This window comes from Onychostoma macrolepis, chromosome 16, assembly GCF_012432095.1.
Source record: "Onychostoma macrolepis isolate SWU-2019 chromosome 16, ASM1243209v1, whole genome shotgun sequence".
NCBI lineage: Eukaryota > Metazoa > Chordata > Actinopteri > Cypriniformes > Cyprinidae > Onychostoma > Onychostoma macrolepis.
The window spans coordinates 5,073,136-5,092,689 of record NC_081170.1 but is presented as its reverse complement, the minus strand read 5'-3'; the positions used below and the strand labels follow the sequence as shown (position 1 = coordinate 5,092,689).

Sequence of the window (19,554 nt, the reverse complement as noted above, 5' to 3'; positions counted from 1 at the left end):
TGAAACGGCTAATAATAAAATGTGACATTCTGTAGTTTTATCTCATATTCATCTTTTCATCATATTTGCAAATGTCTTGACTCCACTGCCAACAGAACAATTTTGTCTTCACTGTTCCAATACTTTTGGAATAGAATAGAATAGAAGGTACAAACACAGACACATACAGTCAAGCAACATATGGACAGCATTGATTTACAGCAATCAATTATAACAGCATCAGTCAAATGAATGCGAGTGAAGGAAATCATGAAGTGTCATGAAGTAAAGTTACTGTCTAATTCTGAGACTCCTTCAAATTGATCAGGCATCTTGAGCGATGTGAACCAGGAGTGGATCAGAGGTCATGTGCAGAATGGAGAATTATGGCTGAAATTGACAGTGGATGAATCTCACTGGGATAATCCAGTGAAGCAGCAATTTTCTTTTAATAATTCATAATTGCCACCTGATTCATCATCTGCCCGTTTCACCAGCCCTATTTAAACAGAGCTGCTGTTTGCACCGGAATCATCACAGGCAATGCTCAGGTTATTTACTGCCAGTCTGATTTCTGTTGTCAGAGTAAAACAGCCTGAGAGTTTGGCTTCAGACTCAGTGCATCATGAAGATCTTCCTGCTGATTGTCCTGCTGTTCTCTGCTTTGACAGATATTTTGTGCCAGAACGTCAGTCCTGATGAGGATAACTGGATGAGTGACAGGTATCCAGGCGAGGTTAGTGATTTCAGTTTTACATTGTCGTTCTCAATCGGAATATAGAAGTGATATCATTTGCAATTTAATACACAATATTAGTATTTTAAATAAAATCATTTAGCAGCATTATACTGTATAAGGAAAGTTTGTCAGCTGGTTGCAATGCTTAATTATTTCTATCATCTGAAGGTAAATGTGCTGGAGTCTGATCTACAGACGATGTTGGAAAGGGTCAGCCGAGCACCTGGACTACAACAGGTTTTCGGTCTAATGGGGAAAAGATCATCTGGTAAAAATATTTGACAAATTTCATTGTTTAGATTATTTTTCCTTATCAATTCCACATTATCAGTTGATATGGTATAAATACACTGTATTATCTAAATAATCTAAATGTTGCTTTCTCTTCACAGCAAAATCACAGATAACACGAAGACGTAAGTATTTTGGGGAGTTTTTCCTAATCAAGTGTACTGTACTTTGGAATAACGGGTTGTATTTAAATGTACTTTAAAAATAAATGTCCTACATAGATTTATTTTATTTTATTTTTTGCAGTTATTATGACTGTTGGGTGTCCTATAATTGTTGCATTTACATTAATGCCATGATTAAACTTCTTTCAAAAGACGAAGCGGCTGCTAATGCTGAATCGTGTGTGAATCAAATCTGATATTTTTTGGTTTATCTCATAAATGACTTCCAGGGCAGAAATTCCAGACTTTTGTGGGTTTAATGGGAAAACGGAATGTGGTTGAACCAGGTTTGTCAGTTTTCTCTTTTCTTTTTCCACATGCATACAGCTGTCACAGCGTTTTTAATGACATATATTTTATTTTAGGATCCTTCTAGAGAAAAGACGAGCGCTGTGACTTTGTTGAAGCTTTTAACATGCACCTAATTTTGGTCCAAACTGATAATGCTCTGTTCTGAAATAAATAAATTAAAAATAAAAACAAGATAATAGTCATTTGGGAAACTGCATTTGTCTTATTTATATACAGTGGCGCCAAAAACTGTTTGAGTTGGACACTAAAGCCACAATTAAAAATGTTTAAGTGTGTTGTACCACCCAACAAAATCTCTGATCCAAAAGAATGAGGAAGGATTGGTAATGTGTCGACACCGCCACCTAGTGCTGAATAATGATTAGTCATACTGCCACATGATACATTCCCATGATCTTTCATGCAAAACTCCTTTGGCTCGTGCTCATTTGTTAAACGGACACAAATACAAACAAAACCAAATTACTAGAACTCTTCACAAATAGTCATTCAGTTCATTCACAAGTTGGTTAGAGCGATAATATACGACTGGGAATTTTCACAGAAAGTTCATTTTAAGGCATAAAAGTGATTATTTTATTTATTGGCTCTTTAAAATTGTGATGCATTTGTTGGTTAAAAGTAAATAGATGAAAGATGCCACTGAGTTACATTTAGAGAAACATTAATTATTAAATGAATTTTGAACAGAAATGTAATTCAATTTGCAAGACTTTTTAAAATATGTAATAAGCATTATTTTATTAAAGTACCATGTCAAAGTATCAATTAATTCATTTATAAATGATGTTCCCACTTTTACTTTCTCCACTTTAAACATGAATTATTCTTGAAGGTTCAATGTATTACTGCCATATAACTTTAAAACCTATTTGGAAACATTCATTATTAATTAATACAAACATGACAAATGTCAATGATTAAATATTGAGCAATTCAATTCAATTCTTTGTCGTCATTGTCATAATAATTAACAACAAAATATCGTTAGAGCATCCCCACTGCATAGCAATGGTAACAAAGTGCAACAAGTGATGCAGTCCAGTCAGTTATTTTTGTGGTGGGATGTAATGTGTGCCTATAGATATGGGCAGAATGGGGGGAGATTGTCTGTTTAGCAGCCTCACTGCCTCTGGGTAGAGGCTGTGGGTCAGTCTAGCTGTTCTAGCACGTATGGACCTGTACCTTCTACCTCAGGGCAGCAGGTGGAACAGGTGATGTGCAGGATGTTTTGCACACGCCTTATAGTACAGCTGGAAAACCACACTAGGAATCCATAAGATAAAACACTACTAATGGCACAGTTGGAAAAATTCACCATTAGCTGCCTGGGAATTTTGGCACTCTTCAGTTTTCTCAGATAGTAGAGGCGTTGTTGGGATTTTCCTACAACTGAGGCAGTATTAGTGCTCCAGGACAGGTCCTCCGATAGTCACCCCCAGAAATTTCAAATCTCTCTCCCTCTCCACCACCTCATTGCCGATAGAGAGTGGAGAGTGTTTATATTGTCCAGTTTTGCACCATAATCCCAAGTGTTGTACCTCATTCCTATATGCTGTCTCGTTGTTGTTAATGAGCCCAAGCACCGTGGTGTCATCCGCAAATTTGACAATATGATTTGATGGGAAGATGGCACAGCAGTCATGTGTAAAAAGGGTGTAAAGCAGTGGCCTAAGAACGCATCCTTGGGGGACCCCAGTGTTAGTAAAAAGGGTGGAGGAGGTATGCCTGCCAATTCTCACACACTATGTGCGATTAGTTAAAAAATCCACCATCCAATTGCATAGTGTGGTGTTTAGTCCCAGGTTGTGTAATTTAGATCTAAGTTTATACGGCTGGACTGTGTTAAAAGCAGAGCTAAAATCGACGAAGAGCATCCTCACATAGGTGTTCTTAAGCTCTAGATCAGGCTTCCTGGAGGGCCGCAGCCCTGCAGAGTTTTGTTCCAACACACAAACCATGTAGTTTTCAAATAAGCCTGAAGGACTTGATTAGCTGGATCAGGTGTGTTTAATTAGGGTTGCATCTAAACTCCGCAGGGCTCCGGCCCTCCAGGAACTGAGTTTGACACCCCTGCTCTAGATGTTCCAATAATGTATGGAGCACAATCGCAATGGCGTCCTCAGTCAACCTGTTCTCCCTGTATGCAAATTGGTATGGGTCAAGTGTTGATGGTCTTGCTTTCTTAATGCGTTTGATGATCAACCTCTCCAGGCATTTGGCTGGGACGGAGGTAAGTGCCACAGGTCTGTAATCGTTTAGACACTTGACATTAGACTGTTTGGGAATAGGTACTATTGTGGCTGCCTTAAAGCAGGCAGGGACCTATGACGTGAGCAGTGACACATTATAGATGGAAGTGAAGACGTCGGTAAGCTATAGGCAATAGAGTCCCCAGATCTGTATGCTATATTCCTAGCTCTAATTAGTTGTTGTACATTGTGTGTCATCGAAGGCTTCCTATTTGATGCCACATGTACTCAATTCCAGGTTGTTACACTGTCCACATAAAAATTAATGTAGTATAAAATATTTGTGGTGTATTCATCCAGAGATTCATGTGTAAACGTGCCCTCTCCCTTAAATACATCCCATGTTGTGCGATGAAAGCAGTCCTGGAGCATAGGAATAGCATCCTCTGGCCATATTCTCACATTTTTTAACGTAGTCCCAGCCTTTTTGATTCTGGGTGTACACCGTGCGTGTAGCAAAAGAGGGAGATGATCCGACAGTCCTAGATGGGGATACATCTGGGTTTTGGGCAATACTACTTTTAACGCGATGCAGGGGGATAACATGTGATGAAAGCGCGACAACTGCCCTGTAACAAAATAATTTCAATATTATGATCAGCGTTTCTGGTACAAAAACGTTATAGGTAGATTTTTAGTAGATTTGAATGTTTATTAAAAAAAAATGATGAGGGTTCCCAGTCTTGTAACACTATTTGAGATCTTTCAGCAATCTAAATGAGCACCCTGTATCATCACAAGTTTATTAAGAGACTGTACAATACAAATGAAAAATAAAATTAAAAATACAGAGACGCAGAACTTAACATAAGAAACAAAACAAAAATTGCTTTGGACTCGTGTCCTAACAGCTGAAATACTGTACAGCAGAGGTGAGCTTACAGACAAACATGCTGAAACCTCTCTATCATGAGCACGACTGTTCCTGACTGTCCATGAATTAAGACACCCGTCTGCTGAGTATTCTAAAAACATACAAAAAATATTACGTTAGCTGTCTTGATGTACGTATACATATTTATATATTTATATATAAAAATAACTGAAATAACATTAATGAAGTTATAGGAGGTGGTCAAAGGATACTGACTAGACAGACATTATACTTTGGAAACACTTCTGCAATAAGAAAAAAACAAAATTATAAGCCAAAAGAGCAAATAATACGTCTGCCCGTCCCCGGATGTCACTTGTGCATTTACAGTTGTAGAATTTGGCCACGTTACATGGGATTCTTCAGGTTCATCGAGGGAAAATGGAGCACAGTCACATTGTTTTCTTTTTTAAAAAAACGCACTTCTGTTATAGAGGTTCATGTTATTTAGTTAACGAGTAAACAATTTATCACCAAAATATAGTTTGACAGTTAGACATTTTTTGAATATGACTGTAGACATCAGCTGGTAAGTGAATTCAGTATATATTTCATTTAGATTGGTATGGGTTTGGCTTGCCTAAGACTGAGTTTCACAAAGGTAAACGCTTTAGCGGAAGTCCACGAACAGCTTGAACGCCTCCGTCAGACCGCAAGGACAGCTCCGAGTCTGAAGGCTACACAGATATCAGGTCAGGGGGGTTGGCGAATGAGAACAACCTGGTCATCATTAATGATTTTAAAAGATCTTCCCTTTCTTCTTATTCTTTTCCAAAGTCCTGTGGGGGAGGAAAAAATAATTAATTTAAAAAAACTGCTCTCTATTTCAGAGGGTTAATTTTTGTAAAAATATGATATAATATATCATTTAATTTAAAAATATATAAATCAGTCGGATCACATACATTTTCTGCTGCTCCAGGATACGCTGCTGGGTTTCCCAGGTGGATCTCTCATCCTCAAACTGACGTCGTCTCTCCTCCAGCTCCTTATGCTGAGCCTCCAGGTTCTTCTTCATCTGCTCATGACGCCGCTGCAGCTGCACGGGTCACAAAAATAAGAGGCCAGGCTCCGTTATTGCCCATCAAATCAAGCACACAAAGCAGACAGCTGACACAGAATGCAGAATTAAACTAAAGTGCAAAAAGAGAGAGTTTGGAAAGCATTTTGAACTTGAGTGTGCAACAGTGTTATTTTTTAAGTTTTTATTAATGTTATGAAACAGTTTTTACATTTTCTGTTTTATTTTCATTTTAGTTCAAGTTTTATTAAAATGTTTGTATAGTTTAATATGTCTGTATACTTTCTGATTCATTAAGTTTTTTTAATTAGTTTTTTTTTTTTAAATGTCTGTAGTTTCTATTAATTTTGTTTTTAGTAATTTTTGTCACTTATTTCAAATATGTCTAGTTTTTATTAATTTTATTTAAATTATTTTAGTACATCAATCTAAACTAAATAAAAATTAGAAGTGCTGCCTTGGAAACTAGCTGAAATAAAATAAGTTTATTTATTTAATTTTTATTTCAGTTCAAGTTCCTTTTATTCAAGTAACTAGAGTTTGTATGGTTTTAGTTAACTATAATAGCTCTGGTGTGGAAATGTGCATATAGTAAATATAAAGGAAAATATGATTAATCACAATTATTGTGTTAATTTAGCAAAAACAGTGTGTAAACATGACATGATTATTTTTATCTATATTCTCACCGTTTTACTTCTTGCATTAAACATTTTGAATCTAAAATGGCTATGTGGTCCAAACTACGGTTCAAAACAAAACAAAACCTATTGCCAGCAAATATATCAAGATTACATTATACTATTAAAATATAATATACTGAAATATTGGGATATAATTATCACCCAATCCATTTTAGGACACGCTGAGGGAATTGTGTTGTCAGTACCTCTGCCTCTGAATCTCTCAGCTTCTGGATCTTCTCCTTGACTTTCATCTCAAACACCTGTTCCATCTCCATCTCCATCTTCTTCATTTTGGCCACATGCTCCCTTCTCTCCTCCTCCATCTGGGCAATGGGGCTCCTAGCATTGACACATGCCAATTACAATCATGAGAGTACATCCTATAGATTGCCCTAGAGCAATGCATCCCTGTGCATCTTCACAAGACAAGAGGAGATGGAAAGGTAGACCAACAAAGCCCTCGTTGCCCACTCCTTATCACAAAGATGAGCTCAAGGTGACACCCGTGACCAATCGCTTCCACAAAACACCTCAGGCAACTAAAGGCTCATGGCTTACCATGGCCAGTATTGCTAAGGCAGAGAAAAAGGAGGAAGAACATCAAACAAACAAACATCCTGGTTCTCCAGGAACCTGAAAGCTGTTAATGGCCAAAGCATTTATGCTGATCAGAGTTAGAAAGCGGCGCAGGAAAGCTGCAAAGAGGTACGGCAGGAACATATGCAAAGATGGTGGGAATCTTTAGACACCTCATGATACCATGTTGATTCAGTCCAAAATGATTAATCCATGATGCATCTCATTCAAGGTTATTAATGTTAACTAAAACTGAAATTAAAACTAACACCATAAAAAAATCATTACTTGAAATAGAAGGGGAAAAAAACAACAACTTATTTTATTTCAGCTAGTTGCCGAAGCATAGTTTCTTTTTTTGTTGTTGTTGAACTAAATAACTAAAACTGAAATAAAGTACATTAAAATTTAATTTAATAATTTAATAAATATTAGTGATTAAATATTCAAAATATGAATCACAACTAAGATAGTATCAGATAAGATAGTATGATCATAAAATAACACTGATCTCAATTTTGGAACTGCAAAATAGAAGATCTTATTCATGAAATATGAGCAGAATGAATTTGAATTGAATGCAACCATTATTGTGAATCAAAGTCTGAGGAAAAACTGCAATGCATCTGTGAATCAATTATTTCTCCCACTCATAGACAAACAGTAGGACATACTCCTAGATATTTCACATCAGGAAAATCTAATCTAACCAATACAAACTGGGTTGTTGTCACAAGGTCTATTACTCCCCGGGAAAAAAAAACAAAAATCACACATGGAACTGATGGAAAAAGAGGGAGAACACAGACACCGCAAGACACCGTTCCCAGAGGAAGAGAGGATCCGTACAACATAGGGATTTGGAAAAATGTAAATGACCACTTACATGCCTTCAACCGAGTCAACTCTAAAAGACAAAAACACACACACTTAGCATGCTACAAATCATACTGTGCACTGAAGAGCAAAATAATGTGTCAACAGAAAGCAGATGAGAGGAAAGACTAGTCTGGATTATAACGCTTTTAATGTGGTTTCCTGCAAAAAAACGATATTTTAGGTTAGAGGTGACTGTCGACTACTTGGAAGCTGCATGGTGTGACCACAAACGTGTCTGTGAGCACGTGCTCATGCATATGTGCACACATGCTTGTGTTAAGAGTCGGTCTTCTTAAATTAAGGGTTAGGGAGCACAGCAAACTGTGAAGGGATATCTTGATATAAACCTCCTCAAACGAGAGAAATGTACTGACGGAAAATATTTTTAAGCCATCAGGTTAAGGAAATCGAAATAGGCCCCATTTACTTTGTTAAACCCCTTCCTGTTTTTCATTATATGTTAGATTACATAGTACACATTATTATATTATATTATATTTTATTATCCCTTCTCTACAACCACCTGACTCCACTCTGTAACGGCCACTTCTCACAATCCAATCAGTTCTTAATGGATAAAATAAAGTGCTGCCCTACATTTTCCCCCAGTGAATATCCTGTTTGACTTGCAAACAGCATTTTATGTTGACTTTAAAAACAGAAGTAGGCCAGCCACAAATGTAAGTATGGTTTACAGTGTGCTCTCCTGTATACCAGACAACAGGAAATGATGGAACATAAAATGTCACAATGCTGTTGGACAACTGAGCATCACTTACATATACTGATCTAAAACCTTTTTAATAATGCTATATTTAACAAATGTTCAGCATTATAGTTAATAGGTTCAAGTTAATTTCAGAGTAAGCGTTAGTGTGTTTGTCATTTCAACTGTATTAAATTATTCATAAGTGTAAACACTAATATGACACTACTAATAATCAGACGGCTGTTTAAATTCATATACACAACACCACAGATGTGGAGTGGCACATGCCAGGAACACATTGTTGTTGGAGTGTTATAATTTACATTCACACATTGTGATGCAATGAAGTCAGAGTCGAGACGAGGCGGTATGGAATGTAACCCTGCATATAACGGATGCTATCTGCCGTCTTGCGTTATTCCAGGCATTTCCGCTCACACTTAATAGTGTATAAACATCACAAATCTCAGGACAAACCATGCAGGCCTTTGTCATTTGGTGTGAAGTGCATGTTCTTGGATAGAGCAGACAGAATTGTTTAATATCAGTGATATGATACTAAATGTAACTAACTTGGTGAGCTGGCCTTTGGTTTTGTTGTTGTCGATTCCATTACAGGTAACAGCCGCGAGCTTCCTGCTTCTGTAGTTCTCATAATGGACGTTATTTGTTACATCCTTGAGGTCCTGCATGTGGGTTCTGACACAAAACAAGGTAAACAAGTACATTTTTAAACACTGGATCCACAAAGCCATGCTTTAAATATGAGTGTCTTTACATTAGATATAAAATATCTAATGCATTTTTGTTGAAGAAAAATAGCAGAAGCACACATTTTAAGCAATGCATTTGACAAAAGTTGCGGTCAAATTGCCAAAGTGTAGTCTCATTTACAAAGCTATTGCTTGTTTATTTCCACAAGACTCAGTGCCAAACTCAGTGTATTTTGACTTGCGGTGGCTGTTTGTACCTGATGAGCATATTCCTTAAGAGTGTGAAATCACAGTGGTCTCCATTCTCAACTGTGGAGAAAGAAAAGATAAATCAGGTTTTAAACACAAAGCTATTCTTCAAATGTCATTTATAGCTGTTAACTGCAGGATAAAGACTGACCTCACAGTAATTTCTAGCAGATGAAAACATTTTTTAGAGCATATAATCACATCCATGAACAACTACAATACTGTTCAAAAGTTTGGGGTTAGTACGATTTTTTTAAATGTTTTTGAAAGAAGTCTCTCATGCTCACTAAGGCTGCATTTATTTGATCAAAAATACAATAAAATCAATATTATTGGGGAATATTATTACAATTGAAAATAAATGCTTTCTATTGGAATATATTTTAAAATGTAATTTATTCCTGTGATGCAAAGCTAAATTTTCCTGGTTTCATTTCTTAATATTTACAGGTTTTCCATGCCAGTGGGGACCTATGTAATTTTCATATTCTAAAATTAACTGATCTTGCATAATACCATTCATAGTTATTTATTTATGTTAGCTGCTCGACCAAAACAATCACAGGTTTGCAATTAAAACTGCAACTCTAAACATTTCAGATGCATTTGTGTGTCAAAGGCATTTCAAGTGCATCTACCTTCTGCCACTCCCCATGGGTACTGCCTTCCTCTAACCTTCTTGCCATTCACCTCAATGATAGTGTTGCTTCCGACCACAGCCAGGGGCAACCGATCCTTGAGAGAGAGAGAGAGGCTCATGGATGGCTGTGTACAAGGAATCTGTCTGCTAAAGCAACACGCAAAGCTTGGCAGACTTTCAGTGTGCAGCCACCTGGTGAACCACATGTACTGTCCACCTCCACAAACACAGATCCAGAACTTTATTACTATGTTACACCTCATTCTCCTATATGAACAGCATTTAAAGGGGAAACATCATAGAAAACAAGGATATTTCTTACTTTTCCTTTTGAAATAGAAAGCACAATTCAATACAAAGTGTTTGAAGTACAAAGTATAACACAAAAATCCTCCATCAGAACATTTCATGAAAGCCCTCAGAAACGACATTTACGATTTCACAGCTCATAAACACACAACTGCAAAAACAGTCAGTTTAATTTCACTGGTCAATAAATTATGAATGTTTTTGTTGGGAAATATGCATGTTGCGCAAATGTAGAACTCTTACTTTGATTTTTTTCACAATCTTGTTTTCCTCCTCATCATCCGTCTCTGGAAACTCGTAGATTTTGATCTTGTGCTCCAGGATTTCTCGCATAATCTAAAGAAACAAAAAACGACTGTAAAAATCACACAAACTCTCTGCTATTTCTTTCGGGCCCTGCACACAACCTCCAGAGTATCGCCAAGAGCGATTGTTTAGGGTTGAGGAACATCCTCTGTTTATTTATTTGTGGATGTGCTCAAATCTTTTCATCTGATCTTTCCTGTCTAGGCGGTAATGCTGCACTCCTGCTCATGGTTCCTGCAGAGATAATACTCTGACAGATGGCAAAGCGCTCAAGACACACATGGTGCCGGAGGCTTGAACTCCTGCTGTCTCTTCTTGGCTTTTTCTTAATCAGGAGTGTAAACGGACAGGACTTAGTACACGAGAGCTGGAGGCTACAGCCGGCTGACCTGTTTCTTGAACTGTTGGCACTCTTCGGGTGTCAGGGTATCTGCTTTGGCAATCAGTGGGATGATGTTGACTTTCTCATGCAACCGTTTCATAAACTCGATGTCCAAAGGTTTCAGTCTGGTGGAAAAACATACAACACGACACCATGATAATGATCACAGTTCTCTCAACAGCTTTTTAATGGTCTTTGCAAATGCAAGAATCACCGAAACTACAGTTCATACTTAAGGTTAGGGGGTTTGAACTTTTGCACAGTTAAAAACCACTCACATTTGCTATAGATAAGTTAATAATGTAGTTTGGGAGTCCAACTAAATTTGGACTTCTAAACTACAAGGATAGAATATCTGATGATCCACATTTTAAGAAAATACAATTATTGAAAATATATATTAAAAAAGAAATTAAATAACCAATAAATCTTTGTTGTTCATTTTATTTCAGAGAAATGTATTATTGTAATTATTTATTGAACATTGGTGACTTTTTGAATATGACTAATTGAAATATTGCTGTTTTGAATATTGTTGTTTTATAAAATAAAAAATAAAAAAAAGTCACTAGTGGTCGTGTGTTGCTTTTACTGCTAAATTGGTTTCCGTTTTGAATCACAGGCAACAACACCCATACTATTTACTTTGTTCCACGCTTCAGTTCTGATTATCATCATGACTGTGTGGACACAAGACTGAATAGAATGACACGTTCCTGCATCTTCACTGCCACTGCACACAGATCTGCTATTGTCTGAGAACAGCTTACAGTAACAGTCATTCTAATATTTTCACTGACTAAGAGGAAAATTTCAGTGACCTCAACTCCGGTTTCTCAATGAAATCTATTATCAGACATCTTAGCAGGAAAAAACTCACAAACATAAAGGGAAAACTGAATGAACTGAAGTATGGTATAGGTTTGTATACAACCAACTTATTTTATGCACAAAATTATATATATTTTTTAAAATGTTTTTGAAAGATGTCTCTCACACAAGACTGCATTTATTTGATAAAAATAGTCAAAATCAGTAATATTGTGAAATAAAATAACTGTTTTCTATTTGAATATATTTTAAAATGTAATTTATTCCTGAGATGCAAAGCTAAATTTTCAGCATCAGTCCAGTCTTCAGTGTCACATGATCCTTCAGAAATTATTCTAATACGCTGATTTGCTGCTCAAGAAACATGTCTTCTTATTATCAATGTTGAAAACATTTGTGCTGCTTAATATTTTTGTGGAAACTGTGATACAGCTTTTTTTCTGGATTCATTTATTTGAAATACAATCTTTTTTGTAACAATATAAAAGTCTTCAATGTCATTTTTGTTCCATTTAATGCATATTGTATCTTTTCCTATGTCAAATTGTAGGGTTTAAATCAAACTGCAACACAAAAAAGCTGAATAAACTCTGAATTGTGTCACTTATGCACACAAACTACTTTAATTAGTGATGCTAAATGGGAGGTCAACATATCATTGGTAAGTTTTCTACTTTTTAAATTTTTTTTTTAAGACATTATAATGAATAATGAACAGCAAGAAAGCAGAAGGACAGGTCTCCGATCACTCACCCATGTCCTGAGGGTGCGATGAAATACAGGCAGCAGTGTACTCTGCTGTCCGGCATCTGCCGTCTGTTCACACGCGACTCTGCATTCAGGTAATCCTCAAACTTACTGTCGATGTGATCAATGATCGGCTGCCAGCTGGAGCAGAAAACACACAGGAGATTCAGGTCATGCTTTCGGTTTAAAGCAACACCACAGTAATGAAAACACAATCACATAGCCATCTAATTATATCAAGCAACCTGATATTAAACCATGCTGTGATAATTATATCTGGCAATCCACCAAACACACTAAAACCGTTCTCACCAGTTGCTGTTGTCCACTGCGTCTCCAAATCCTGGAGTGTCCACTATCGTGAGCAGAAGTTGGACGCCTCCCTCCTTCATCAACACTTTGGACTGCTCCACCTGTGGATAACAGACCAACTGAATTACTATTTCTACACAGAGGCCCTCAACATATGCTCTAGTAAATACTAAATAAGTAAGACCTCACGAATGGCTGGTGTAAACACTAGTAGCTACTGTCTGCTTGGTCACTTTTGTTTACATACCACTGGGTATTAGTGGAGTGTGTCATAAAGCTGAAATGTTGTGTAAAGCTTTGGACTCAGTCACTCTAAAGGCTACAAGTACAAACATGCAGGACATAGCATAGCTATTACTGAAGTATTACTTAAGTATGCTTGAGAAGCCAGAAGTATAGTGGCATAGGATCCTGGAAATGTGTGATTGGAGTTATGATCTAAAAACCATTATAAAGCTATATTCAGGTAAAAAAAAAAAAAAAAAAGAAGGTGTTTCCCATTTTCTGTTCCCAGTGCACAACTGAGAAGGAACAAGCAGCATCTATTGACATTTAGGAAACAAATCTTCACTCTATATACCTGAACGGTTTTCTTGATTCTATGTGAAGGTCCAGGATATTCTCCAGAGTACATATCCGTCAGGAACAGAGAATTTATCAGCGTGGACTTTCCCAACCCTGACTCTCCTGAAAAAAAAGGACAGAAAATACAGAGAAACATGAGGTTAAAATGAGACCTGAATTCAGTACATCCTCCTATAAAATATACATTTACTGAAGGAAATACCACTGCTTCCAAGACAGCAAAAGAATAAGGTTTGAGTTTATGAGGTCAGTAAGAGTTTTGTATTATTATAATTATTTTATTTAGCAATGACACATTAAATTAATGCAATTAAAATAGTGAAAGTACAAAATATTTATGATCTTTTGATTCATCAGATCCTGAAAAAAAGTATCACAGTTTCAACAAAAATATTAAGGTGTTGTTTTCAACATTAATACTAGTGACAGGAATAAATTACATTTTTAAACATTTCTGAACAGAAAAGTTATCTTAAGTGGCAATATTTCACTTTTTTTTTTGGTTCCAATAAATGCAGCCTTGATGAGAATAAGAGTCTTCTTTCTAAAACATTACTTTTTTTAAACAAAACATTTAATAAATGTATAAAACTGTATAAAATCAGAATACAATCAGGCCTAGAGTCTAGGACTAGAAGACTAGAGATTATTTCAATACCAACATAACGAAGCACAGACAAATATGAAATACAGGACTCTCAAGATGCATTTTTCAAAGATTAATAGTGCTTGACAGATACGGGCTTTGAAACAGCCAATGCAGACACAATATCTAGAAAGCTGGGTGATATACTGCAGATAAATACATACACAATTTAGTGACAAAATTGCTTCTTATTTAACAAATATTTACTCACGATTCACAAAAATAATTTTGGTAGATTTTGAAAGAACAAAAGAGGGGAAAATGTAGCATTAGGGTTAATACATCCATCTACCATTACATTTAAAATCTTAAAAATGTGACAGTCATGGCATGAGACGGTGGCCAAAAACATCCATCTGATGGATAAGTAAATAGACAAACAATTAAAATAATAGTGCAGATGGAATGCAAGGACATGCCCTGTGTGAACTTCCCCTAAATGTATTACGTCAATGCTGGAGGGAGCAGCATTTTTTGCATCCAGTCTAAGAACTCTAAGAGCCCCACGGGAGAACAGTGGAATTAACCTCACAAGCAGCTTTTTGGCAGTTCTTTAGTAAATCCGTTAATGGCCAAGATGTGACTAAGTGAACTTCATTCTAAATACTTACCGCTAATTGTTTTGGAAATTCAAATATGACCAACTCAATACCTCTCCAGAGCTGTGATGATGCTTCATTATTATGCGTTTAGCATTAGTGTGAATACAGAGCGCAAGCAGCGGGACTAAACTACTAGAGTAACGGATAAGCGCTGGATGAAGGTTAGAACTAAGAGAGCGTGACATTCATCGGTGCGGTCTCACGCAGTGAGGTCAGCACATTAACTAGAGTAAATTGCTTCTGGCAGGGCGAGTGGCTGGCACCATTACAGACTTGGCCGTTTTCCATACCCAAACACTAATGCAAGAACAACTGGGTAAAGTCCACCCGCACAGCACAGCCAATTTGTATTACAAATCAGCAAGAGAAAGCACTATAAAACTTCATTAATGACATTAAAATCAGTTAAATGTTGGGATACTATGTGACGAAAAAGTTTAAACCGTCTACCAAAGACAATATTTTGCAGCTGTAAAGACCACAAATAATGTCTTGAACATGCCTTTCACTTGCGACTGAAAATAACTCAAGCACGCACAACCACGAGTCCCTGGGTCAGATTCATAAACGCAGGAGATGTCGGGTACAAAACCACAGGTCGCACGCAAAGCCAAAGCAAACACAGCTCCGTAAGATTTCAGAGCAAATTCCAGCAAAAACAAGACAGATCCCGTATCACCGCAAACTTGATTAAAAGAAACAACATCAAAGCTACGCCTTCAAAAATGTCAGCCATTTAGGTGTTCTTTACTGAAAACTCTTTGCATTTTTCAAGATGAACAGGATGTGAAATCACTGCCATTCAACCCCTGCTTCCTGCATGGTTATCCAAACAGCGCTTAGACCAAATGTCAAGAATGTAGTCTCAAACTGGCAAACATTCAAAACTAGACAGGAAGCTCTTCAAGTGGTCATAATGACTGCAGCGCACACTGAATCCATCACAAGCAATGTGTCGCTAACTTAGCTACACGTTGAGTGTAGTTTGGTATTTGCAAGCCGCATGCCGAAGGTTACAAAGCAGATCAAAATCAATACATTCAAAGAATGCGTTTCCTTACCTACAACCATCAAGGTGAACTCAAAGCCCCGCTTCACAGACTTTCTGTACACTTGGTTGGGGAGGCTTGCAAAGCCCACGTATCCCTCCAGATTCTTCTGCTGCTGAAAACAGACAGAAAAACACTTTTTTGATCAGAGAAACTTGCTGGTATATGCTCACAGTGAATAACACACAATTGCACTCTCAAGTAAGCAAATAGAAGGGGATCATGTGCTATTTGCCCTGTATTAGCCATACTTACTGCTGTGTATTTGAATCCCAGAAATGCATGATATTGGTGGAGGGAGATGGAGAGCAAAATGAAGACGTCAGAAGAGATGTTTTGCATGTCCACAGTTCAGCATACAACAGAATTTTTGGACAAAGAGGGAGAGAAAAAAAAAGCACAAAAATGTGAGACATATACACAGGCTCCAAATGCTTGAAATTGCTTTGGCATGTCAAAAAAAAAAAAAGGTTTAAGCTGAACTGATAGAGAGAAAGTCAGAGGCTCAATGACGCAAGTGACTCAAATAAAAAAAAAAAATACAAACATCTACTGAAGAATATAGGACAGAAGTTTTCAAAAACTAGGGTTTGCAAGGGAGTTTCAGGGGGTCAAGTGCAAAAGTTTAGGTAAAAAGTAAGTAATTAATTTAAATAAAATAAATACAATAATTTGGCTAAAATAAATTAAGGATTTAACAATAGTATACAACAGTACAGTACTAACAGTAGAAAAAATGTAACCGAATAAAACAGAAACTAAAAATATTCCAAATTATATTCTTTACACATTAAACTATTTAGCTGCCTTTAAAAAAATAAAAAAATAAACAATTACTGATCTAGGAAAAACTCCATATGGCAATACATGTGGAATATTCCTCACATTAAGTCACAGAAAAAAAAAAAATACGAGTAACAAATATAAATCAAATATAAAATGTTGTTTTTTATGGCAGGTGAAGTATCAGAGAGATACTAAAATGTCGTATGCTTGGAGTGACATAATGAACTGCATTTACATTTGTCATGATCCTAAAAACACTTCCATCTAAGGATATATGCATGAAATTAGTTGTGCCTACATATGAATTCTGTTATTTGTGAGATTTAGAAAAAGCATGGCTACATTGAAAAAGCTCAAAAAGCTTTGATTTGCGTAATATTTTTGGTCAATACATAATTCCCACTGATGACTAAAATGTGGTAAACAGAAATAATAAAGAATGAGTAGGTGTGTCCAAATTCTGACTAAAGCTGCATGCATGAATCATGAAATGACAGCAAAATGTGAAACGATTAGGGTTTCTGATAATGGAATGACAGCTGAATTACTGGGAAGTCAAACAAAAGCAATATTTGGTACATAAACCACACAAGTGTCAAGATGGTTCTAAAATGTGCGACCATATCGTGCTGATTAATGTGTGGCACTATATGAGAAGTGATGGTGCAGAATATGAGATGCTTGAAAGCACAATCAGAGGACACAAAACAAAAACGTGGTTACACTCGGCTGCATCTTTTAATGTCACCAGCATCATTTAATCCGCATGATAACTTGGTTTCTTTAAGCTATAAATCTCATGACCACCCTTTACAGTATTACTTTAATTAGTCTGAGCAAATATACACAAACCTCAGGCACTCAGAATATGCAATGAGAAGCCAAACACTAATATAAAGCTAAATATTAAAAGGCACACAGTTGAAAGTAAAATACACAAATCCGGAGTCACACCAGGTGAAGCATTCAGTTGTTTAAAACAGATCTGTCTACAGGATGTGAGAGCCTGACCGCAGTTTTAGAGCATGTCTGAATGACATACAGCACCTGGTTTGATGTGAAGGAATTAACATTTTAAAACACTTCTATCTGCTTTTATTCACCAAACCACTAACGTTAATAAATAAATAATAATAAAAAAAATAATAAAAAAACTACATTTGTGCTTTTACATAGCATCAGCTGTCTTTCAATCCATACATTAGCAGGTATGTATGATATTTGGAGTGATAAAAATGACCCATTCAATGTTAACTGCTTTTAAATTAGATTATTAAGGCAATTCTAAAAACAATCTGCAAAACAACATTGAATTTTTAGTTTTCAAAACCGGTTAGCATGTCTTTTTCTGTCTAGTATCCACCTAAAGAACATCTCATAGAGATTGCAGGGCATATTTAAATTAAATACCAAAAATGTTTAAATATTTAATATGTAATCAAGATGTAGAAATGAAATAGTTGCATTATTCCAGCAGCTGTGTGATTAGCTGCTAACCTACATTAGCTTGCTTGTGTTCTAAAAATTAGTATTACTGCAAATTATGTGCCCGTTATATTTAACAATTAAGAAAAAAAAACTTTAAAAAAGGAGTGTATTTGGTTAATATTGATTAAATTCTAACGAACGTAACCCGTTTTTCGCTCTTGAATGACTCACGAGAGGAAAAAAACTGACAGGAAATGCCTCGCGCGCTATCACTAACCTAAAATACAGTAAAAACACTAGCGAGCTTCGATTTAAACCACCAAAATGCTTCGACTAAACCCAAAAGCCGCGTAAACGTTACCGAGACTCAAACAGCGATGTTTGGTGTATGGTATATCGTAAAAGTGAGCGGAACTTACCCATAATATTAATGTTCAAGTGCCGCTTTAGAAACCGATCGTTCTTTGGCAGCCCTACATTCCCCTTGATACCACTTCCGCAAAACTCAGCTACGCCAGCGGCGTAACAACCATTCACATGAATGGAGAATGATTACGCAAAATACGTGACTCAACTTTGGTGAATAGCCAGGCAAATTCAATAAATCTCGCGATATTAAGTACGCACGCACACCTCCCAAGAGCAGATCAGAAAGAGAGATAAATAATTTAAACTTTTTTCCCTAACTACCCCAATATATTATTTCTGAAAAGTTCAGCATTAAAGAGGTCTTTATGGTCTGAAGACGGCTGGTAAGCTTTGACCTACATACTTTTAGTACGTACACAATAAAAGTGCCACCAATAAAACGCTTATGATTTGGTTTGTAAAAATTATATTATTCTTGTATTATTATTATTATTATTGTTACTGTATTATGTATTGTAATTTATTTATCATATAATGGTATGAAAGTAGCATTTTACTATTTGCAAACTGATCGTACTTTTAGTTGTGTTGAGGTTTTTCTATTGATAGAATAAAGTAATTATACATTATTAAACATACAACCGTTTATTACCGTTTATCATTCTTTATTTAGACATTTTTGTATATAAAATTGATGCTTTGTGTAATTGTATTTAGCTTTAAATTGAGTGATTTGAAAATTTTGGCTTCTAATGAATAACGGGGAAAATAAAATTTCTCATAAAAATAATAAATCTTCTATTGACGGTATATTTTAAAATTAATGCTTTTTATAGTTTCTCAGTACCAGATAATTCTAATCATCATTTTCGTCATGACACTATATATATATATATATATATATTTTTTTTTTTTTTAACTCAGAGAACAACATTATATTACATAATCTTTATAATAATAGAGAAAAAATTTATAAAAATGAAGAAGAAAAAAACCGTTGAAGAAAATATACTGTCGAATGCAAAAATTTTTTTAACGTGGGTCTGTTTTTTTTTTATTTTAGTAAATTGGTTATTTATTATTTTCTTATTTCCGCTAATGACTGTTTCGTCATGGTA

At 35.9% G+C, this 19,554-nt stretch overlaps 2 protein-coding genes across 3 annotated transcripts; one reads left to right on the top strand and one right to left on the bottom strand.

Moving 5' to 3' along the window:
• Window positions 1–604: 604 nt before the first annotated feature.
• On the top strand, window positions 605–1,664 carry LOC131521264 (protachykinin). Its single transcript, XM_058745803.1, has 5 exons — window positions 605–715; window positions 887–986; window positions 1,111–1,134; window positions 1,404–1,460; window positions 1,539–1,664. The coding sequence occupies exons 1-5, from the start codon at window positions 605–607 to the stop codon at window positions 1,547–1,549; spliced, it is 303 nt and encodes a 100-aa protein (XP_058601786.1). The 3' UTR covers window positions 1,550–1,664.
• Window positions 1,665–4,466: 2,802 nt separating this feature from the next.
• septin7b (septin 7b) lies at window positions 4,467–16,210 on the bottom strand. Of its 2 annotated transcripts, XM_058746451.1 has the most exons (14): window positions 16,109–16,210; window positions 15,866–15,968; window positions 13,552–13,658; window positions 12,972–13,072; window positions 12,666–12,800; window positions 11,089–11,206; window positions 10,637–10,729; window positions 10,083–10,179; window positions 9,453–9,504; window positions 9,056–9,181; window positions 7,781–7,801; window positions 6,522–6,657; window positions 5,517–5,650; window positions 4,467–5,390 (listed from the first exon to the last, which is right to left on the bottom strand). In XM_058746451.1, exons 1-14 carry the CDS (start codon window positions 16,193–16,195, stop codon window positions 5,351–5,353), a joined length of 1,350 nt encoding a protein of 449 aa, XP_058602434.1. In that variant the 5' UTR covers window positions 16,196–16,210; the 3' UTR covers window positions 4,467–5,350. The 2 variants fall into 2 exon arrangements, with proteins under 2 accessions (XP_058602434.1, XP_058602435.1); XM_058746452.1 differs by lacking the exon at window positions 7,781–7,801.
• Window positions 16,211–19,554: the final 3,344 nt, after the last annotated feature.